Source organism: Chiroxiphia lanceolata, chromosome 6 (assembly GCF_009829145.1).
Source record: "Chiroxiphia lanceolata isolate bChiLan1 chromosome 6, bChiLan1.pri, whole genome shotgun sequence".
Taxonomy (NCBI): Eukaryota; Metazoa; Chordata; class Aves; order Passeriformes; family Pipridae; genus Chiroxiphia; species Chiroxiphia lanceolata.
In genome coordinates this window covers 2,576,811-2,601,749 of record NC_045642.1, presented here as the reverse complement: position 1 = coordinate 2,601,749, position 24,939 = coordinate 2,576,811, and the positions used below count along the sequence as shown (strand labels likewise).

At 35.5% G+C, this 24,939-nt stretch overlaps 1 protein-coding gene across 3 annotated transcripts in view; it reads left to right on the top strand.

Moving 5' to 3' along the window:
• Positions 1-24,939, top strand: part of LUZP2 (leucine zipper protein 2) — a 139,196-nt gene that overhangs the window by 99,658 nt on the left and 14,599 nt on the right. For all 3 annotated transcript variants that reach the window (XM_032691570.1, XM_032691569.1, XM_032691571.1), the window contains exons 7-9: positions 3,056-3,118; positions 13,534-13,608; positions 15,322-15,486. In XM_032691570.1, the coding sequence (XP_032547461.1) occupies positions 3,056-3,118; positions 13,534-13,608; positions 15,322-15,486 (303 nt within the window). The remainder of the gene's footprint in view (positions 1-3,055; positions 3,119-13,533; positions 13,609-15,321; positions 15,487-24,939) is intronic.

The window sequence follows — 24,939 nt, the reverse complement described above, 5'->3', positions numbered from 1 at the left end:
TGATACAAAAACCTTATTTACTGGCAAATAGATGAATGTAGAAGTACCTGCATTCATTCAAGCAGTCCCTTTAATTATTTAACTTTTCATGAAAAAAGAGATGACAACATGTAAATCCGATTTACTCATTTATATTACTTTAGTCTGGGTTTTTTGCATGTATAATTTCTGTGAGAGTCATTGCACCTTACCTGAATGAAACAGAGGCAGAACATCTTTCCTAAAATTTCCATAATTATCGTTGAGTGTGTTTTCTTCATCAGAGTCTCTACCTTTTAACTTAGAGGTCAATATTTAGGAGGCCAAGCTTCTGAGAAATACTCAGTGGTAGGAAATAATAGGACTTATCACCCCATGGAGAACCCCTGCTGGAGCAACCTGTTCCTGAAGGACTGCATCCCATGGGAAGGGATCATTCTGGAGAGTTAATAAAGCTAATAAAGCCCATTGGGAAGGACTCACACTGGAGAATTTTGAGAAGACTCTTTCTCATGGAAACATGTTCCCCCCGCTGGAGCAGGGGAACTGCTCTCCCTGAGGGGAAACAGCAACAGAAACATGGGATTAGCTGACAGTAATCCCAATTCCTTGTCTCCCCGTGCTGCTAAAGAGGGAGGTGGAACCTGAGAGGAGGAAGGAGTGGGGGGAAGGTGTTTTTAAGGCTTGTTTTACTTCTCATTGTCCTGCTCTGATTTGGATTGGTAATAATTTCAATTAATTTCCCCCAGTCAAGTCTGCTTTGCCCATGGCAGTAATCGGTGACTGAGCTCTCTCTGTCCTTAGCTCAGCTCATGAACCTTTTGTTCTGTTTTCTATCCCCTGGCCAGCTGAGGAGGGAAGTGGTGGTGGCTTTGGTGGGCACCTGCCATCCAGCCAGGGTCAAACCACCACACCTAGCTGCATAATATTTTGAATCTTTGGTAATTATCTTGATGGTCTTTTCCCTGATTATGTCCCTTTTAATATTTGCAACATAAATGTCTGGAAAGATGAGGCCTAAGAATAGTTTAACTGCACTGTAGTGTGACAAGCCCTGGCTCTCAGAAAATTTCAGGGAACTAAACCTACATTAAGTAGCAGTCAAGACAGCAGATTGTGAGTGTATTTTAAAGTGTGAGAATGCCTGGCTTTATGAATCATCCTGGCAAATTTGTGTCTATTAAGGGTATTAGTACCATTAGAACAGGCAAAGATGCTGCAGGAGCATCATTTTTTTGTGGTCATTTCGCCAGTTAGGTTGTACCAACCAGAGAAACAAGGTATTTTCTGCTTTCAATTAATTAATTAATAACTCAATATCTTTTTAGCTATTAGATCCAAGCCCTTTGTGGGTAGAATAGCCCACCAGGAAGCTCCTGCTTCATTCTGCTCCCCCAGGCTGAGTGCAAACAGAATGATTCCCTGCTGTCCCATAGCATCCATGGGAACATGCTTGGGATCCTGCACACTTTGCATGGCTGGATTTTCTTCTCTGAGAAGTCAGAGCCCTGGAGAGAGGAAAGCAGGGTGGTGCAAATTTTGGTGTTCCCAGGACATGGAAATAGGCATGTGCCAGGGCAATATTCCCAGGTGCTGTGGTTTAGAGATCCGTGTTTAATGATGATTTGTCTGTCTGACTGCACTAAGAGGTGTCAGTTTTGTCAGCCCTCTCCCTCAAAGCAGAGAAAACCCTCAAAACGACCAAATTTTGTCATGAAGACTTGCAGGTCATATGTGTGCTTCTTGAGTCCCTTATGTGAACACTGAATGCATTTAGCTTTATGACTCTTGATTTTATCACAGCTTTGATATTTAGCAAATGAGTAATACCTTAACTGTAACTCTCAGATTCCTCTACAGCCTTTTTGTACACCTTGTATATCACAGAGACTGTTTGTTTTCTTAAGCATGACCCCTAGAACAATATAAAGTTGGTTAATATTTTTTAATTTAGATGATGTGGAATATATTCCATAGCTCTGCCAGTTACACTGCCCAGATTAGAGGACAGTGCTATTAGATGAACTAACAGCAGATAGAGTCACAGAAGAATGAATTGAACTGAACTGATCTTGGCTATTTGGTTCAGATTTTATGGAATACCGTAACCATTTTGGTCTCACTGTTTAAAGATTTAAAGCAGGCTCTAAAATTTCATCTTTAGATTTATTCAGCCTTCCCAAAAGTCTGTCACTGAATTGGAAGGACATCAAATCTTCCCAGAAATTTCAGTTTGTGAAATTCAGTTTATGAAATTTATTCCTACCTTTGTAATATGTTACATTTATGGATACACTGTTTCAGTAAATGTGAAATAGTCTTCTAATACATTTAAAGGAGTTCAAAACATTTGGCATTAACTCACAAAAGAAAACTAATTAACTAATAATTAATACAAGAAAACATATTGAATATCAACCAGGACTGTGGATTTTATTTTAAAAAGCTATTATTTTGACAGGATTCTTAGATAAAGGGTGAGATATTGTTCCTTGGATAGTTGGGTTTAATATAAATAATCCATTTCTATTATATTTGGTTTAAATAAATAAAATAATACATAGACTATTACTTAGAATTATTTTAAGGGTCAATGTAAAAAGATTTAAAATAAATATCATCTTGAGCTGATGTAAATAAGCATAACTCTGCCTGTTTTCAAGGGCATGGTTACAAACTGAGAACCTAGATCATTTGGACACCTCCTGGAGTGCCCTATTTTTTTTTACAAGGAATAACCTGTGCAATCCTCTGGAGCCTTTTTACCCCTAAAAATAGGATTGCTCACTTCAGGTACCCTTCATGGAAAGTATTAGTAACAACTCAAATATAAAATGTACTTACGTGCTTTAGATAAGTGGCAGTTTATATTTTCCTTGATACTTTTGGCTGGTTTTGACATGTCAACCAGGAAAAACAATTGTCAGTGATTTGGGAGGTGAGGGGTTTCTACATTTTAGAGCTGATCTGGATTCTGCTGTTGTCAGAACTCATTACCTTTTTTTTTTTCTGGTCTAAAAGTAAATATTTTAAATAAAAACACCCTCCAACCTGATTTTGTTATCCTCACTTTCAGTCAAAAAAGATCCAAGCCCAGCTGAAAGAGCTTCGTTATGGGAAAAAGGATTTGATTTTTAAGGTAAGTTTTATTTCACTATAGTTAGCTGAAATATTAGAGTTAATATAGTATTGTGGTAATCTAGGAATATGAAAGCTGGCTTTATTACTGCAGTTCTAAGGAATAATTTCATTCTGAAAACAGCTTAAAGCACCAAGACAGACTTAATACCATAATGCATTTTCAGAAATATTGTCTTTTTCTTTTTTCCATGCAAAACAATGAAACAGGGACAGTGTTTTTATTAAATTGATTGCAGGGCCAAAGAAGAGAAGATTCCAAGCCTAAAAAGTTTTCTGGTGTCTTTGCTTTTAAATAGACAAAAGTGGCAAGTATCTGGTTTATGAGTACCTGTATTTACGTGCTCACATTCTAGTTTACTGCTGATGAACAAAACCTGTTGCCCTATTCCACACATTCTGTAGCAGGTTTTCCATCTTTCTAGCTGAATGATAGAAACAGATGGTTCTTGTTTTTCCTTTAATTAGCAGTCCTCTGTGGCAAAGTCAATTATTGTCAACACTGAAAGTAAATCTCTGTGTTTATGATAAGCTCGAGCAAGGTAATACTCCTTAGATGTGAAGCTTCTAGAAAAAGAAACTTGTTGGCTTCAACAATCCAAATGAATTGTCTGTCTAGCTAGCACATTTATAAAATATAAATATAAATATAAAAAGAAAGGGGGGGAGGACAAAAAATAAAAACTTTGCTCCTTGTTAACACAGGGAGAAATTAATCCCTGTTAAAGGAGGAGGAGAGAGATGCAAATCACCTGACTAGAGGCTGCTAACTGAGTAGCCCTTTTATTCTCAGCATGAAGGATGAAGAGATTAAGTAGTCATCTTCAGAATGACTATACCTAGAATTACTTAAAAAGTCATTCATGTCAATATGAGGTCCAAATTGCCTTCTGGAACTGTTTAAATCTCTCTATTGTATATACAGTACTGTAAAGATGGAATAATGTAGGCCATTTATAATACACAGTGTGATTTCTGTGATTTTTTTTTTTTAATGCATAGGTTGATTCCAAGTTTTTTCAGGAACTTTTATTTCTGGTCATTATAAGACCAAAACCAGGGAAATAGGTTTAGAGGCAAAAAATTTGGCATATTACACGTCTAGGCATTTAAATTTTAATACCAGCCAACATTACCAAAAATAACATATCTTTCTTCAAATTCAATATAATTGAGAGCTTGAACAGAGGGAAAGATTATGAATTCTAATCTTGCCTTGGTGTGAAAGCTTCTTTTCTTTGGCTGAAGCAGTAGGATTGTTCAGCATTACTTTTTACTTGCTGTTTTCATGATGCTAATACACAGTGATCCCAAAACCAGATCTGACTTATCCCAGGGTGCATAGCAATGCTTAGCAAGGGAACTCCTGCGAGGTACTACTCACCCAAAAAAAAACTAGAGAAGATGAGAAGGAAAACAGGAACATGAAGGAATGAACACATGGGAAAGGCTGTCTGACAAGTCACTGGTATATGGACAATGAAATCCTGATCCTAGTTCAGTAAACTCTGACAACGTGGTGGTTCAGGTACAGATGGAAAGAACAGGGTTTTGGGGTGGAAGGGAGGGACAGAAATACATAATAATAGATGAAGTGTGTCTAGTGTGAAAGGAAGTAGATGTGGCTCTCCTCTGACTGGATATGGATGTCTGCATCATGGTCTCCACTCTGAATCCTTGGAGAGTTATCTTCTCCTAAAGAATACATTTGACCACATGAATTAGGCCTTAAAGTCCTTGACTTGTATTGAATGAACACAGTTCTTGATTATGAACGAATACCAGAGCCACCAGCTCGGATGTAGGTCCCAAGGTAGGTAGCTTGGGTTCTCCTCTGGGAACTGGATGTGCAAACACTTGGAACATCTCCTGACCACGTGCAGTTGGGTATGAGGTTGACTGCCTGCTTTGCTAATTGGGTACATCCTTTACGTGTAGCCAGAAATCTTGGTGCAGGTTTATCCATCAGTCTTTTTCCTGACTAAGGAAATTTGATTTATGAAGTAAAGTGAGCAGAAACCTTATGCTGCCCTCCTAAATGATCGTGTAAGATGTGGGGGAGGGTAGATTCAGTGTGCTGGTTTATGTGTGCATCAGGTTTGCAGACAGACAGGCTGAGCAGAGTAGAAGCCATTTGGTACAGGCTGGAAAGCCTTTTAAGTATCTGCTTGATCAGAGAGAGGCTGATAGGTTTGGGCAGGAACAGGTGATATTTCATTTCTGGTTGCTTTGATACTGGAAATGTAACAGTTTTAATGTTATCATTGCTGTTGAGTCTGTTTTTTGAAGCTCTTATTCGGAACTCTGATAAATGAAATAGATGGATAGACTTCTGCCAGGACAGAGCATGAATGTTTGGGATAAAATCCTTGCTGCTAGCTACTGTCTTGTTACTGGTCTTCTACATTTTTCCCCTCCCACCACCTTCCCACCCCACTGAACTCAGTTTCTGTTTGCCTTACTGAGAAATTTCAGGGAATTCTGCTCTCCACATAGCTCTGAGCTTCTTGGAGCAGTTCACCAGAAGGATGTGAGCTGCAGGCTATCAGGTTTCTAAAGGCCATGAGAGAATGCTGCAGTCCATGCCCAAGCACTAATGCTTTCTGTGAAGGAATTAATTGTGCAGATAAATGTGATACAGGAAGGGGTTGTTTTGATTTTTGTTTTGCATAATCAGCATCAAGAGACTGTTACTTAAATTCTGGTAACTGTTATTGTCAGTGGCTCTGTACCAAACTAGACCTCTGGGGATTAAGCGGGAGAGGAAGAGGAAAGGGGGGAAAAGGCAGCTTTCTTCTTTAATATTCCAGTGAATTGGTAAATCATATCTACTTTTAACATTGTGTGACAGCAAGCTAACAGGTGGTAGTAAATACAAGTTCATCACTTTAGGTATGTATTTACTCTCCTTATGTTTTCAAAGTGTTTTGTGGTCTATCTGATTAGTTATGGAGCGTGTATATGTATATCTATATCTATGTTTATATTTTTTGAACTCTCCCTATGGGATATAAAGCCAGGTGGAAGACAAGGACAGGTGGAAGATCATCACAAAAATTAAGTGATGTGCTGGAGTCTGTAGAGGTTGTCAATATCTTTACTGAGATTAGAATTTGAGCTACTGTCTCTTTGTCAGACTTCAGTCTCTTAAAACATTCAGCAGTGCCCTTAAAGAGCTGAAAAAAGTGTAAATTTGCTTTGTATTATTATGAGAAAAATAAGAAATTATTAATAAAAATTGCCACTCAGTCTTCCTAATTTTGTCGTTACCTTTGTAAGTAGGTACTTACTGGTTCTGAATGAGACCACCCTTAATTGCAATAATTTAAATATGGTCCTAAACCCTTGATTCAGTAAAGTACTCCTAAGTGTAAGTGTTTTGCTAGATCAAGGTCTGCATTCATTTCAGGCATTAATGACCACTTCTTATTTAAATAACTCCTTCTTTGCTAACTCTCTTCCCAATCATTTGGCTATATTATCCTAGAAGAAGTCACAGGCTTTACTAAATTATAAAAGAATTAGAAATGTTTTGGCTTTTTTCTGCAAACATTTATATCTGATAGTAGCAGGAGATGCAGAAAAAAACCCTAGCAATAACTTTTCACTGCCAGATTATACAGGTATCTTGTATTATTGAAATTGCTTTTGTACAGGTACAGGGTGACAATGGTTCAGTGCTATGGCTTGGGTACATCTTTTTGCTATTTTCTACAGATTCTGCTTCAGAGTTTCGGACATTTCACCTAATGCTTCATCTCTTTTCCCTTTTGTTATTTAAATTCTAAGACAAAATATGTTGATAGTCCTAAAAAAACCAAAAAACCCCAAACAATAAAAAGTTCAATTGTGAGCAACAACTAGCTGCACCTGGCCTACCAATGTACTTAATCTTTGTGCCATGGCAGAATTTAACTTGGAATAAGCCAGCCAAAAGCATAGGCCATTAAAACAAATAATGCCATTTATTACCTCGACAAATCCTTATTACCTTTATAGTAACACAAAGTAATAAATTTATAGTCAAAACCGCTTTCCAAATTCTTTGGCAAACCCAGTTCTACATGAATCAATTAATTATTTGGATATGTGAAAATAATGTTAATCATTTACTGTGATCAATAGAGTCAAAGATAAACAAAACTATGTGAAATTATTGTCATACTGACTGAATGTGGTATATATTTATGCCATTCCTCCCTCTAAAGTAAAACTGATGCCACCATACGTGTTTTTCTCCCTATTAGCAGAAGTTAATTACATTTTCCCAGAGTTTTAAAGTATTTATTTCTGTCATGAAAACAGTGAGATTCTGTATTCCACACAGAGAAAGAGATGAAATGATTAAAGAAAAACAAAGTGGAAAAAAAAAAAAACCACACAGAAAACCACTAAAGACTTAACCTGACAAAGAACTTGTGTAAACATTTAAATTGTTGTCTGGGCTTGAAATAATTGATTGCATATTTTAAATTTGTGATAATCTTTCACAGATTTTAAATTTGTGATAACCTTTTACAATTTTTGTGCTTGCACATGCATGAAGATGCAAGTTTCAAGTTTTCCAATACAATTCTTTTTCTCTACTACTGGTGGTCAGGCTCAACCCAAATCCACCCATTTCTCACAATTATATCCACTTCTCCCACGGTTTGCACCTGTATGTATTAAAATTACCAACAGCAGAATTCAGATGACTTTGCATGTTTGAAAGGTTAATCCATTTAACAGATTTTAAAGCATTCTTCATTATGTTCAAAGTACCATAAAACTCCTATTTTCATTGCAGGAAAGCTTTTCCAAAAAAAGCAACATTGTTTTACTTAAGCTTTATTTATACATTCATTTATTTAGCACAAAAAAGAATGCTCTTATCTTTCTTTCTGCTTTTACACTGCCCTGTAAGGGTAAATAAAACTTCTGCAGCTCAGTGTTGAAAGGAGATGATAACAGAAAATTGAGGACAGTTTCCTTACAGGCCTGTCCTATCAACTTCCCTGAGAGAACATGCAATTCCTCTGGCTTTCAGACAGGATCTTCACCCTGTGGTGTGTTTATTCATCCAGTGTATTTCCTCAACATCTGGATCTTCTGCCACCTCCCTTGAGAAATTCACCAAAGCTACTTGGGAAAGACACCAAAACCAGAAAAAACTATTAAGAAATATCAGTTCTAAACATAAGTATAACGCAAAAATGTTAGAGATAGTAATTTTTTTTTTTCCAGAGATCTTACAACAGTGGCTTTATTAGGGATAACAAGTTCTATAAGCTACAGGCTGACTTCAGCACACAGCATAACAACTGAAGAGAGTCTGGAAGAGGCGACTTTCCTGTTATTATACATTTAATGTGTAACATTTTTGAGCTTATTGTTTTGAGAGAATAACTATCAAAGACTTCAGATAAGAAAATGCTCTCAAAAAATTTTCCTTGACTTTGTCAGAAATGATGACTGAGTAGAAAGTAACAAGCTGAACCTCTGTTTAGCTATATCTTCATTTATTTTATGATGTTTTCTATTTGAGAAATTTAATATAATTGGCCTCCCATGGCTTATATATTGTTAGTTGATTATATAACCAAAAAGAAGTTGTTTGTCTTTGGATTGTGTTTTCCTGCAAAGGATGAAGATTAAATGAAAAGTGCCCACAATAAAAGCAGACTCTGACAGATGATGAAATGAGAAGTCTGAAAATATTCTCAACAGAATTTTCCTTTTAAACACATAAATAAGACAAATTACTTTGTATTTACTGAGAACAGTACTTCTATACGTCTGTGGCAGTCCCATCTGCACTGGTTCACTTGTGGCAAAAGACCTTTTTCTTCGGAGGCTACGGAAAATAGAAAGGATGTCCCATATTCTCTGACTCCTGACAGGGTTCTGTTATACCCATGTTATTCTTTCACGAGGCTTATCTAATGGGGTTGTTTTTTGTAGAAACCTGCAGCAGCCCGAATTCTACGTATTTCTGCTGCTTTGGTCTCTTCTAGTCTGTCAGCCTCAGTAGCAGAAAATGTTTTCTTATATGTCTTGAAAAATACTGCAATGGAAGCTGGGTAGTTATCATGCTGTCTCTCACAGACCTGGAGAGTAGGGGGGTTTAAAATTAAAGCAATATTTTGCCTATTTTGCTGTAGTTATCCTGTGTCTTATCGTATTTTTTTTAAAATTAATTTATATAGATTTTTTTTTCCCAGTCTTCCTTCTCTGCACATTTGCCCACCATTAATGCTTCATGTTAGTCACCTGAACCTCTTTTCTTTGGTCTCTTTGCAGTGTCCTAAAATGGACACTGAATTCGAGCTGGACATTTCACTCATGCTGAGAGAGTAAAAAGGATTTTTGTGATCTGTACCCACAATGTTTTTTACCTTTTCTACAGAAATATGACATATTCAGTGGTAATACCATCTTGGGTCATTCATCCCTATTGTTCTATATTCTATATTAGTTTTACTGATCATTATTGTTTGCATTTAGCATCTTATACTTGCTTTTAGTGACTGGCACCCTGTTTTTCCCAGCTTGTCAGGGTAAACACAGATAAACCCCATTTTCTAGGGCACACAGAGTTCTGGTTTAATGTCACCAGAATATTTTATCAGTATATGTTTAGTTCCCTATTCAGTTCTCCATGCATGGATGGTTGAGGAAACAGAAGTAGAGTGTAGATTTTATTCATGTTTGAGGTTGTTTTATGAAGATTATTCTATTTACTTGTGGATTTTAAGAATGTGATAGTTTTACAGAATTCAGTTTTTAGTCTGTAGAGAATAATAGGATTGGATATGAACTGTGGGCCAGGTTGGGTCTTTTACCTGATCATGGCCTTGGGTGTGCAGAGTTTTGTGACTTAATGTGTCATGAGAGAGAACAGATTTTTTTTCTGACCTCCAAGGATAGAGATTTTCTATTCTCTAAGGATACAGATTGTTGGATATTTAAGGTATTTCTACTTTGTGGTATAATGAGCTCTTCTTCAATGTTGCAGTTCAGTCTTAGAAACTGCTACTTTTTTTTTTTTTCCATTCCAAGGGAGAAGGCTTATGATGCTTTTTATTAAATAATTCTTTGGTTGATTATTCACTTTGGGACTTTTTTCCCTTGATCAAGTCAGTATGTTTGTGCAATTTTATCACTGCCTGTATGATTTTGGTTTTCAGTTTATCAATTATTTGTGATTAGATCAGGCTGCTTATTGGATGTAGAAAAATGCTCTAAGACAGGATATTATTGAATTGTTTTTCTCAGTAGAAGATGAAACCCCTGGGAGAGACAGGAAATTGAAAATTTCTTCGTTGATTTTTGTAAAATATATTAGGGCTGTTGCATAAACTTCTGTAGTTGGTGTTTGATTGGTAAGATATGGCATGATTACTTTCCAGATAGCTATCTTGAGACAACACAGTTAGGATAACCAACATTTCATGATCTTTTGTTACATGGTCTTTTATCACTGTATACTGAGTACCACTTATTTTCACGAAGCACAAGGCTTATTTTTTTTCATTTGGTTTCTTCTATAGCAGACAATTATTTTTTTTTCCCTGATTAGTGGTGTAGTATATTTTCACAACCTTGACTAAAATGTAGATAGAAAGTTTTATCTAGGTTATGTGTGCTTTGCTCAGGAAGCTGTTGTTTAAGCCCAGCTGCAACTAAGCACCATGCAGCTACCCACTTGTAGGTGGAGGTAAAAGCAGTTTAATAAACGAAACAAAAGTAAAATATAATAATAATAATAATAATAGTACATAATAATGATGGTAACAAAAGGGAAAAAAAAAGACAAACAAGGGAAAAAAACAAGCAAGGAAAAACAACAGATGCACAACACCACCCACTCAACAATCCTAGACCCTCCTTCCAGGTAACTCCCTTAGTTTATATACCAGGCATGATGTTCTCTGGAATATCCCTTTGGCCACTTCAGGTCACCTCTCCTGGCTGTGCTCCCTCCCAGCTTTCTTGTGCACCTCCTCACTGGCAGATCACGGGAACAAAAAAAAGTCCTTGACTCAGGAAAAACACTACTTAGCGTTGTTCTCATATATATTTCTCAGTAAGGACACTGAATTATGTATCCTTCCTGAAACAAGTCTCTTCTTTAAATGGTTTCTTGCAGTTCTGGAAATCACATATATGTAAAATGAGAACACCATTTCAGCAGTTAGTAATTCAGGTCTATTAGTTTATTGCTGGATCTTTTTTTTACAGCTCAGCTTTGAGCGTGAAAAATTGTGACTTTTTTAATGAACTGAAAAATACCATTTAAAAATTTATATGTGACTCTGAAGATGTGGCCTTAAGGATATGGTTATGCAGTCTTAAATAACCAGTCTGGGTTTCTGAGTGAGACAAGGCAAATTAAAAGCCACCATGAGACAAGGTTACTTAAGTGCAGCAGCAGCAGCTCCATGTTTAACTGGCAGCACACAGTTATTCAATCAATTTACAGACCTGGTCCAGCTCCCCCTAAAATGAGAAGATTTACTATTGATATCAAATTGAAATTGATTGGGACTTTGACTGGCATTTTCCAAATTGTTTCATTATAATAATGCTTTTGTGTGTGCCCAGTAGCATTGAAAAAAACTTCATCGTGCAGTATTGAAAAATTCCAAACTGCCCAAAGATGGGAGAAAAAAGAATAGGACTGTTTCTTTCCTCTCTAAGACCTCATTCTACAGGAATACCTACCTTTTAGTTTTTCCAGGCTGGTCTTTTTAAAGGCTCTTTGCAGCTTCTCAGAGTTGGGCTTGTGCAGTCCTACTGGTATTTTGTCTTTATTCAGTATCCAAGGCACGTTAGTTGAATTAGGCTCCCCAAAAAACTTGTAAATTACAGCTGCAGTGAAACTATTGCAATATGAATTTAGCCTTGAAAGACAAAAGTTTTCAGAAAAAAAGTCTGATTTTTCTGCAGTCTTGGAACCAAGATATAAATAAATATTACTACTTTCAAGTCTATCAAAATGCATTCTTAAAGCCAGAATTTTATTGTCACTTAATGTCATTTGGACTGATGTCAGTGACCTCTTTGCTCAGTATTCTGTGAAATAAAATAAATATACATGAAAGTTAACAGCAAATGTTAGTCCATCAAAATATGACAGAATTATGAAAATTAAGGATAGGTCTTGATAAATGATGCATTCAGGAAGACTTCACTAATACATATGAACCCATCCTTTGGAAGAATAACTTTTCACCATTAACCAGAAATGGTTTATTTTGTGATGTGAGCAGTGTTATTGCAATGTAGTAATCCTTTATCACGGAAACCATCAATTAAAGAAATTAAGTACTTTTCCTCCAACTTGCTTTTTGACATGGAAGCAGTTTCATGTCTAGTTCTAGTATCTAATAAGAAGTGTCTCTGCATCACATAGACCCAAGCTTAGGTTCAGTCTTTCAAACACTGTCTATGACCATGTTAAAAACTTTTCTAGGGATTTATATATCATTTATGTTGTGTGGCTACACGTTGAGCTCTGCTATAGTCACCTGTACATTAAGCTACACTGCAGTCAGCAGAGTGCATGAGATCTTGAAAAGTCTGTCAAGAAAACAGTGTCTGACTGGGGATGAACTTCAGAAATCTGGTGAGCATGGGGTGGTGCTGAGGGGAAAGTGTACTTGCAAATATTGGGGCAAAAAAGAGAATATGTTGCTCTTTATCTGAGAAATGAGAACTTTACCCAGTTACTCTACATGTATAAAATGTTCGTTTACTTAGAATTTCAAAGACAAAAAGGTAACTGGTTAGTCCAGTGTCCTTCTCTGTGGTTCCCTTTTTGAACAGGGAAAACAATGTTATTTTGCAAATATAACAGTGAAAGAAACCTGTACCTTGTTCCTTTTGGATGCATAGTAGTGCTATTAATGACAGGGCTGAAAACCACAGGAATCTGGGAGCTTCCCTTAAATAGAAAGCTCTTGCAGAGAGTGTATTTCCCTACAGGCATGAATGTTGGGGTGTTTTCTAATTTCTCCCTTTATGCCAAGTTAGTTTAATGTATCTCGATGCTTAAAACCACAAAATAGTGTTGCAAATTGTTCTCAGAAGTCAGATAAATGAAAATTATAAAAAGCTGTTTCAATACCTTGAATTTTCCAGAAGGATATTATAGCATAACACTAAATTTTTTTGTAGTATGGAATTAATTTTGCTGTTGACATTGCAATTATTATAAACTTGCATTCACATTTGAGCACAGTTCCCACGTACTTTTCTTTTTCAGGGAAAAAAATATCCCTTAAGGCCTGGTCCTTTTGCAAGGAGTTCTGACCCAATTAATATATATTACTAGAAAAATGTATATCCTTTCCTCTCTCACGTGAAAAATTACAGGGAAAAACACATTGAAGATTGCATCATCTTTTTTTTTTTTTTCCTTTATTCCCACAGGCACAGCAGCTTACAGATCTGGAGCAAAAACTAGCAGTTGCAAAAGATGAATTGGAAAAAGCAGCCCTTGACAAAGTAAGGAGTGTAATGGAATGTAAACATGTTTATCAGCTGTGAATGTTTTGGTGTAATTTGACAAAAACAAATGAAAGCTTTGCAGTGATTTAGATGAATACTTAAATACAGGTCCTTGGGAGTGACGCTGCTGAAGTCAGTTAAGCCTGAAGTTGAGTACAACTGCAAAGGTGTTAATAGGAGGGCGGTCAAATTAGAAAGAAACAGCCCCAAAATATTTTTTTTGCACTGATTTTTAATGGATTTAAATATGTGTTGAGTTTAATTTTGTGCTAACAGTGGACTTAGTGTCTCTCACAAGTTTATTTACACTCCAGCACGACACATTCCATCTCCTATTTCTTTGATTTTCCATATTGTACCGTGCATTAATAGTCTTTTTATGGTTGTCTTTGATCCTACCAGTGAAATATACTGACAGGTATTGTTTATTTTTTTAGAAACACTCTTTTTTTATTTTTCCCAGTTATGGGATATAATTGATTCCAGTTCAGGGGAACTTTATTTGACATATAGCAGGGAATATTTGTCGTGGTCTCAAAAATATTTGCTTAGCAAATAAACTAAAGCAACATTGTGTATACCATTGCTTAGGATAACTGTGAAATACTTTTGTATTGTATATGTAATATTTCTCTTACTTAATATGCAGCAATTAATATGTGTAATGTTACTTACACATGTATTTTCTAGCAGCTTCTACCATGGCATACCTTGATTTACGTATCTTTCAAAAAATCTTTGATGATTGAAGTGTGCTGATGTTGCCTGTATTTATAGGTGCATTCTTAATAAAAAGAATAAAAGCTAGGGTGGGGTTTTTTTAGGCCAGATGTTGCTAACTCCCCTTGAAATGAGTGTCAGGAAATTACCTCAATAGCTAATATTTGACATGTGTCTTGCTCTCATGGAGCAAAGATTTAAAAATAAGATTTTCTCAGTGCTGTCGTTATCTCACTGTTCTTACTGTCTCAGCTTATTTAATTACAGACTTCTGTTTTCATTAATACATCTTTCTATATTTCTGTGACTAAAATAGCAACGTTCTGACATGAATTGCAAACTCTTCACCACTTAGAAGGTTTAGTTTGGCTTGATGGACAGTGGTGGATCTGGACAAAGATACTCTTAACTGTCCAAAAGACCTGTGGTTTCATTACTATACTCTGCAAAAGTGTGATATGCTCACGAGGGAAGTCATCTCTGCTGTAAATCATCTTTGTTGGATTAAAATTCATCTTTATAACCCGTGGAAAAATACAATTATTTGGAATGCTGTAAATCAAAACTTCATGCAAAGCCTGTGTCTTTGCAATAATTCTCTGTGGCTATTATACATAAAAGTGTATATGTATGTATATATATGTGTGTGTATATATATGTATGTATATATATATACACATATATATGTATATATATACATAAATGTATGATATTTTGTAGATTTTCTTTTCAGAAAAAAATATATTTAATTATTATTTGCAATCATCAACGTGGATAAAACTACATGGAGGAATGGGAAGAGGGTGCAGTTTGGTGTGTAATGCACAGGATCCTGATAGTACAAAAATACCTTAAACAGCCTTAATTCCGTCCCTTAGTAAGAAAAAAACAGCAGCTGCTCGTGTTTGGTTTAATGCAGAGAGAGAAAGTAAGAAATTCTGTTCCTCATAGCACATCTTTAGAGAAGTGATGATTTCTTGTTTTCCACAGGAGTCACAGCTGAAAGCTCTGAAGGACACTGTGCAGCTCTGCCTGTCTTCTGTTCTGCACAATCAGCCTCTCCCTATAAATCTAATCCCTTCACAACCAACTGAGAAGCAGAATTCCCCAGTTACAAAGGGCTCCAGAGCTCCATTTCAAGTGACAAACACCAAGGTACAGTTTCTCTCTTGGATGTGGTTGGGGTTTTTTTTAAACATCTTTTAAAGTTTGTCCTGTAAGAGCATCAAACTGGAACTAAGGAGGATTTTAAATTAATTGAAAGATTAGGATGAATTTTGAGGATGATTCTAAGTCCGTCTCTGATGTCAATAAACTTTTTTTTTAATGTTGGGAAGCAGCTGCTTTCTTGCTGAGGAACAAAATTCCTTCTATCATTTGGTGAATGGATCATGTCTGCAGAGCAAATATGCAGGGAAGATGGATTTGCATTTAAAATAAGTGAGGATGCTAATTCATAGGATCATTTACCTGTCAGGCACTGAGAGTGAATTTGTGGTAATACAGCTCTAAAGAGTAAGGTGGTTATTGCTTATCATGCTTTTTTTTCGGTGGAAAAATTTGATATAAGAGAAGCATAAAATAATCTGGGACACCAAATCAAATTTGCCGGAAGGAATCTACGAACTTGTTAACAGGGTGTAGGGAATATTCTTATATTCCAAGATGAGAAGGGCAGTTTAGGAGAAAGTATGAGGGAAAAAAAGTGTTTTGATTCAACAAATTCAAACATTTTAATACAGTTAAGTTTTACAGTGATTAACAACTATCCTAATAATTTCATCTCCAGGGTTGAATTTTGCTCCTGTATTCAAGTCATTCAATAGAGGAATTCTAGATATAAGAAGAAATCTGTGATTTCAATTAAAAGGAAGTTTTACGGAAGAATGACTGAAGGATGCTTCCATGTCCTCTTTAAATTCCAAAAATGAAATATAAATACGAATAGCTAACTCACAGCCAATTAGTAATTTGTATATGTCAGCTGTTGGTTTTCACCGTTAGCACAGAGCCAGAAGCCAAAAATTAATAATCTTTGTAATTAAAATTGAAACACAACTTCAGAAAGCAGAATGTAATTATAGATCCGGATCCCACGTTGCTACTCTCACAACAGTTTTATAGGAAGAAACTGTTTTATAGGAAGAAAGCTTCATTCCCCAAAATCATTACCTCTGGAAACAAAGCACTGTATTAACCAGGAGCAGCACATGGATATGTTGGTGTTCATTCAGATTAAGATCACTGGGTGTATGTTCTGCAGGGGAGCAGACTCTTCTTTTGTAGGTCACGCAGGCTGAGCGGAACTCTGGGATCTCTAGAAGAATATTTTTCCTGATTAATGTGGCTCTTCTTCAGGTTGGAAGTGTTTGTGCCCCTGTCATGAGAGCAGAGAAGGACTGAAGGATAAGGGCAGGACATAAGACACAAGCAAGCCCTTATGTCTGTGTTTAGGATAGATTTAGGGTCCGAGCCTTTGGGGAATTTGAGGTCTCCTTGGCTTTACAGGTAGCACTGTCACTGAATGAAGGACAGGGGAACACAGCACAGAGATTAGAATTAAATTTTTCATATTTGACTGCAATACAGAGTAGTTTTCCTTTTTTTTTTTTAATGATTGTATGGGTTTTGTGTTTATTGTACTTGGTAAAAGGTATCAGTGTTTCTGTGCTGCAGCCTTTCAAGAGTCCAGCATTTAGTCCTCTGCACCCAGAAGGCTTGAATAAGTTATACTGCTTCTTTAATAGGCATTTCTCACATTTCTCTGTACTTGGCATATGACATGGAAATGGCTAAGAAAATAATGGTCTGCAATCCTCTTCTTCCACACATTGACATCTCATTATTGTAAATCTGTGATTATAAAACTACTGAAATCAGCTGCTGTGAAACAAGTTGTCAAAGAATCATAGTCAGTCCACTGTACTTCAGCAGTATAATAGAAGGTGTTTTTTTATTATGATACCCATTCCTATATATCTTCTCCTTGGCTTTTGCTTCCTTTGACGAACCAATTAACTCTAACTACAGATGTATGACTCTCTTTTTATTATTATTATTAGATTTGCATAAATATTTTGATACAGCAGGCTAGTATTTTTAGGGCAAAATAAATCTGTGTGGTTAGTTAAACATGTTATCATATGTAAAAATGGGAGCAGCACTTACACATTTTGTCATGCCTGATAAGCAGCACTTTCAGCTTCAGAGGACAAATGATAATTTGTCTGGTAAGTATCTTATTTCTAAGATATTCTCATCCAGCCTAAAAATTGCTGTCTAGAGTGTCAGACTTATTTTAAATCCGTTGAAGGGTAAATCATACAGCATGGTAGCTGTATCACTTCGGGACAATCATCCCTGGGTGTTTCCTGATTAAAAAAAAAAAAAAGTCCAAATGAGTAGGTTGTATATTTTTATTCATAATTGGTCACCATAATACCTGAATGCTTCTTAGAGATATTTAGGACAAGAACGTGGTGTAGAAAGGTTAACTGGGAAAGCAGATTGCCAGATTTCTTGAAAATACACATTTTGTTTTTTCTAGAGAAAATAGGGATATGAAAAAAGCATAAATTAGGTCTAAAAAACCAGTTCGTAGGAGTGCCTGGATCAGTGAAAAAAGAAAAGGTGATTCTTCTGGATAGCTCACTAATTTGGAAAACTGTGTAGCAATGGGAAATTCTTATATTTAAATCTTAGAAAAAGTTCCCTCAAAGTGATCAAAAGCAGTAGAAGACTGAGGTGTGTTTTTTGATGTGTCTTAAATAAGTTAATATTTTCAATGTACAGGAACCTATAACACAGAATTTACCACCAGTGTTTCAGTTCAAAGCCATTTTATCTGTCATGTACCTGACATGTATAACACAGTACTGGTGCCAAAAGTATTGACAAAGGGATTTAGGGCTCTGTGAATATAAGTTCAATGGCACTAAAAAGTAAAACCAAGCATAACCAGGAGGCCGATCATTAATCCTGAACTATGAGGGTTTTAACTTTCTGGATTATTGACAATTCTTTTTTATATACAGTTTCTTTTGCACTGCAGTGTCACACCAATAACCATTTTATGTTCAGCCATCGGAAAATTTTTTCAAACTAGTTGAGAATTGGATCTGTCTCTTGTCAGTTTTTTTGTCCCATTCCCATTACAAAGGTGATGATGAAAGAGAAAAATGAAAACAGAGGAGGAATGAAACTCTGCTTTCCTTTTTATTCTCCAGATGAGTGCCTAAGAACCTGGATACTTAAAAAGTGTTGTTAATGGATGGAAATCATAACAGTGACTAGGCATTTGCATCCAAATGCAAATTCTTGCTCAAGAATCTATGAAAACCCACAAATATAATTAGGGTTGTTATTTGGAAATAACTGTATGCTCACAGTTGGGGGAAAATATATCATGTAACCTCATAAATTTATCAGAGGAAGCAGAGGGTGAACCTAAAGGGCAAAAAATATTATATATATATATATATAAAATACAAAGAGTCATATAATATATATGTATATATACATATGTATATATACATATATATTATATGTGTGTATATTTACATATAATATATACGTATATATATAAAAATAAAGTGTTATATATCTATTTATAATATATATATAAAGTAATATATATATAAAGTAATATATATATATTTTTATATATAATATAAAAATCATGTAGGTGTGGTGCTTGAGGACACAGAGGTCTTTTCTAATCTTAATTATCCTATGATTTTATCCGTGGTCAGCTGTAAGTAATCAGCAGGAGCACTGAGGGCAGTGGATAGATTTGTGCTCCATTAAAGCCTTAGGATTCAGCCTCTGGTGCCTCAACACTTTTTGACTTTTGTTACTTCAACTTTGCTTCTGCCAGAGTTAATGAGGCATCACCAAGACCTGCAGTTTCAGTAACCTGCAGATCATGGTGTTCAACGAGGGGATTGGAAAACTGTAATTTAAAGAAAGGAAAAAAGCAATTACTAAATGTAGAGTCAGCCACAGTTTGTACTATGCAGTAATGACATGCAATCATATAACCCTTTCTTAATGCATAAAAACATTAGGAGAATAAAATAGTGTTGAAAAATGACACTATCCATTGTTTTAGGATTTAATTTCAAAGAGTAAGGAGTGTGTCTCCTAAGGTAGAAATCTCATAGAAATCTGAGGTACTATGAGTATCTGTAAGGCTAGGTAGGATAAGGATAGATAAAAGGTAATTTAACTGCAGAAGCCTGACTAGCATGACTTATTTATTCATGTAAGTCTCTCCTGTTCTGCTTTTCATAGCTGCCTTTGGGCTAATGGTCTTTTATTCTCATTGTGATCAATTAGATGGCAACCATAATCCTGTATTGATGCCAGTGGTGATTCACAAGGTTGTGGCTACTCTTTCTCATACCTTTTATTTCCAGAATTTGCATTAAATTGAGTGTGTTTTTGCTGTTGCCTCATAAAGATTCCGCAGAACTTTTCCTACAGCTCTTTTTCTTCAGCCCTTTTTCCTTCGGTGACTAATTTTTAACAAAATTTTATTGTGTGACGGAAAAATATTTAACACCAGAGATTGTTAAATTGAAAGCTGAAGCTCTTAGGTTTTATTGCTCCCTTTAAAGAAGTCTTCATTATTAGCACATTATCTTGATAGTAAATTAGTTTTAGAGGTTTTTTTTTACCCGAATACGATCAAGGGAAATTGGAAAAAAGTACCTGGCATCTCTTATTTAGCTCCCTAGAACAATATCACTCTCCTTCAAGTTTCAGTGACACAATCTTTATAATTACTTTCATTTCATTAACTATTTGACCTCACTCCTATTTGTTGCAGAGTGTAAGTGGCTGGACTGGCCCGTTACCCTCAACTCTGAATTTAGGAAAGGCTAATTAGGCTGATGGGCTGATGAGGTAACTGCTCATTGCTGCACTTTTTGTGGATGTTAACTGCAGATCAGTTTGCCTGTGTATGAAAATTACTCCGAAGACTCACTCCAAATATCCTCTTCTAAAATTAATGTCTCTGCCTATCAGGTGTTTCTGTAAAGTTTCCTCTAATCTAGCATATAATATGTCTTAAAAATACTGTGGGTTTCTGGCAGACAGTGGTTGAAAAAGTAAATGTGTATACAAAATATAAATTTCTTAAGGGGTGTTTTAAATAGCACCAAAATCCAGATTTTAGGTATGGTGAAAGGTCTCACATGGAACTCGGGATTAGCATGGACAGCATCCATTCAAATTCCCTAATTCTGCCTCAGTCTAAGGCCAGGACCCCAAGCCAGAGCAGCCTCAGGCTTGCCTTGATGTAGCAGCTTTCTGGACAAGCTGACTTGTCTTTTTCTCTGTCAAAAACAGAGAAAGAGAAGATCCTCTTACATACTTTTCAGATATTATTATTTTAGAGATCTCTTTCCTCACCTATCAAGTGGGTTTTTTTCCAATGTTTCTCTCTCTTTATCACCCTGGAGACAGTGGAGATGACTGCAGAAGTGTACATTATTTCTAATTGTTGCATTTAGCACAAAAACAGTAATACATTGTTTTGTCTTTTTTCTTTCCCAGCTGATGTGTTTGCTACATGTCCTGTTAACAAATATGTGCCTGTGAGCAATGACAGCAAAACTGAATTGATGTGCCTTTGCAGTTGCACATTAGTAACCCCATTCTAAAATTTGTTGATACTAGCATTTTTTTCTATTGATGTTACATGTAAAAGAAGATGCAAAATGTGCAAAGGAGCTAATGAGTTATTTTAAGTGGTTTACAAAATAGAAGATAATTGTAAAAGTACTCCCAAGGGACTTTTGCTATCTAGGAATATATTAAAAATTTATTAAAAAATTATTAATGCATTTTTCCTGTATAAAATATCTGTTATTAATCTATTGTTGCCAAGTTTCCCTTGATACATGTATAGGGAACCAAGTGGGAAACATTAGAGACAGTTAAGATCCTTCTATGTTAAGACAATTAAGATCCTTTTCTTTGATTTGAGCAAAGATGTGATTTGGAAAACATTCACAAAGAAAATACTCATTGTGCATTTTTGTCATTATTAGGAATTTTCTACCAACTTGATTAAAAGCATTTCATTGAATCATAAAGCCTAAGAAATGCAGAATGAACCCAAATGCAGATTAAACCCAAGGCCTTTAAGTTCAATTTAGCCTTGAGCAATTTAAGAAACCACTTACTGGCTTACACCTGAAGTCTCATCATCTTCCAAAATGGCTAATCTCTACCTTTTTCTGTATTCATTATTTTATGTTAAAATAACAATAAATAAAATGCAAAATAAAAATTAGTAAATAAAATATTCTTTTATTGACAAATTAAAAGTCATATAACCTGAAGGAATGTGATCTCAAGTAATGGAAAAGCAGACATTCAATTATAAGAAAAACCCTTTTAGTATCAAACCTGTATTGGTTCAAATCCTAAAAAGTTAATTGGATAGTGCTCAAACTGAATGTTTGAGGCAGTGAAAATGGAGTCATATAATAAATGACTACTAAATATTCTTTATTATTAAATATTTTGAGGTGTTTTGTGGATTATTTATTAAAACCTTTTTTCTCATATCTTTTGAAAGATGATGGTCCTCATCTCTGTTAATGGAACTGTGATCATGATGATGAACAGGTTGTCAGGTAATTTTTTATAAGAGCAGCTCTGTAAGAAGGGACTTAAATAAACAGGCAACTGGAAGCAAATAGAGTTCATTTTTTTTAAAGCTTCCTCTGCCATTCCTAAATCATTAAGAATTCCTCGTTTAAGGCAGGACTGGGGGAAAAAGTCAAAGTCTTGAAAGGCAAAACATTTCTCCAAGTGACCCCATCATTCAGAAGGGTTCCAGCTGCAGCAAGCTGGTCCTTCTGGGGTCTGTGACTCCTCCAGAGTTGAGCACCTCTGGCTTTGCCTTCCTGAAAATACAGATGTTCTTGTGTGCGTGGCTGTAACTTCAGGAGCTGTTTTGTTCCTTTGGGAAGACTCTAATTGCCTATAAAGCCCATTCTGACAGAGCATGTTATTGCTGCTGGAAGCATCAGTAATGTTAGACAGTGTTCATTATCCCACAGATAATTGCTTTTTCCTTTGTGATGCCTGTAGAAAATCAAGGCTGTTGTTGAAGGAATCTGTTCATTTGGTGGTTTCAGTTTCTCAAGTATTATAATATCAACATCCCCATACACAGCTGAACATGCTAAGTATCTTTATAGTTTTAGAAAAGAAAGTTCCTTTCCCTACAGTGGAGGATGGAGGATAGCCTGTTTTAGAACTTTAGAAGTGGTGGAAAAATGAAGTAGAAGGTGTACTTATACATGTAGTGTGTGTATGTATATATATATATATATAAACATAGTGTATATATATATATGTAGTGTATATATATATATACATGTACTGTATAAATATATACATGTAGTGTGTATTTATATACATGCAGTGTATATATATACACATGTAGTGTATATATATATATATACATGTAGTGTATAAATATATACATGTAGTGTGTATTTATATACATGCTGTGTATATATATACACATGTAGTGTATATATGCACACACACACATATATATATGCTCAAGAGCTTACACTCACCTGTCCAGCCATCCTTGAGCTCTGCATTTACAAAATATTAGGTATTTGAACAGGCTCACTCTATAAGAAAAAAATAATGTTAAAATTGAGCTAATGTTAAAGAAGCATGAAATTCTAGGTTTAGATATAATTTAATATAGATAATTGACTCTGAAAAATTATCAGCAAGATTTTTCTCTAATAACACTTATTATGTGCATGATTATTTGTTTTCAGACCTAATTAATTCTATCTACTTTTCTTGTTGTTTTAGCTACAGATACCTTTACAATAGATACGTAGTTACTGCTAAGCAAATGGTTGTTCGAAGAAATCTGAAGTGAAATGATCTATATCAAGTGAGCTAACTGTGTTCTATCATTGGGAATAAGTGTTTATGAGCAACTAAGCCACTCAAAAAATCAAATTTTGCTGTCTAGCCCCAGTCTCTGATACCATGTTAGGATAATATTTTGGCATCGCTGCAAGTTGCTTTATGCTGTGAATTTATTATATCATCATACACACTGAGGACTGCCAAGAGCAGTTACACTTGGTCAAGATGACTCTTCATCTTCAAGCAATAATATTTTGCCTCCATATTTGCAGTGTATTTAGTGTGCTATAAAACATGTGCTCATCTGAGATCTCCAACCACAGCAAGCGAGCAAGTCTAAATCTCTGGCAGGAGGAGAAAAAGCCCAGCCTGTCTCCAGATACATCATGTAGAGATTAAAATGTATATACATCATCTATTGAAGAAGTTTTGGTGGGTTTTTTATTTCCTCAGTAGTTTTTTTCCCAAAGTTCTAGGAGCTCTAGAGAAATGTGGGATACTGTTGTGATAGATGGCACACAATACAAACAGAAATCCAGGCCCACCCTGCTGCTCAATATTTTACAAATGATGTGCAACCCATGCCCTGCAGTTGGATATTTTTTTATTTAACTTTTCATTACAACCTATTTCTGAAATTTTGCTATTCCTAATATAGACTGTAAATGAATGTAAACTGCAGCTTACTTGCCATCCAGATCTATATTTGTTCCTGTCTTTATATTTTAAATGCGTGAAGTCTCAGGAAGCCAAAAATTAATTCATTCTCTTCTCATGCTTAGGGCCTGAAAGAATGCTTGAATTTGTTTGGAGAGGGAATTATTTCTGTGTTTTCTCATAATTTTCTTAATTTTGACAGACTATTGTTTTACTTACTGTCCCTGAGTAGAGCAAGCCCTGTAAAATGCAGCGTGGGCAACTGAATGAAACAAAGCTCTAGTCCCATTTTTTCCACTGGTGTTTGCAGGTGGCAGTAAAAGTATGTAGAAGGTATAATATCCAGAACTGAGTGAGAGTTCTGGAGGTACTAAGTGTAAGCTGTAGGGGAATCTGCAATCTTACTACAAACTCAGGACTTATAGTCTTCAAGGTGCTTTGGGGAAAAAGATTTTAAAATCTGTTGTTTATACTTAGAAAGATCTCCTGAATTAAAAAAAAAAAAAAAAATCATGCAATACATTGCCAGGCTGTCATAGAAGACCCCGAAAATTGTGGTGAGGTTTAGTCTTTCTTGGATTTCAAAAATGGATTCAGAAATAAAATTTGAAGGACACTTCTGCTACTGTAAGGCAGCCAAACATAGTAGAGTTAATCCTGCCTTTGAAAAAAAAGTTATAAAAAATTGATATCTAAATGCTTTGTATCAGGTCTGTAGAATAGATAATATTCCACAGAACTCATCCTTTAAATAATTAGGGGATGTCAAAATTAGGTATAGCTTTTACTACACGCGAAGCCAGCGATTTCTCAAGTTGCCCTAATTCTTTTTTTTGACTAAGAGAAGCAAAAAAATTAAAACTTTATAATTGAAATATGAATGATTAATGATTTGCATGCCAGAAGTTTATTATGAAGTCCTTTAACAGCACAATAATTCAAGAAGGTCTTGATGTGCTATGTGGCAAATGCAGTCGTATTTCTAGGTCAACTACACAGAGCCCTCAGTAATAAATGCAATTCTTTCCT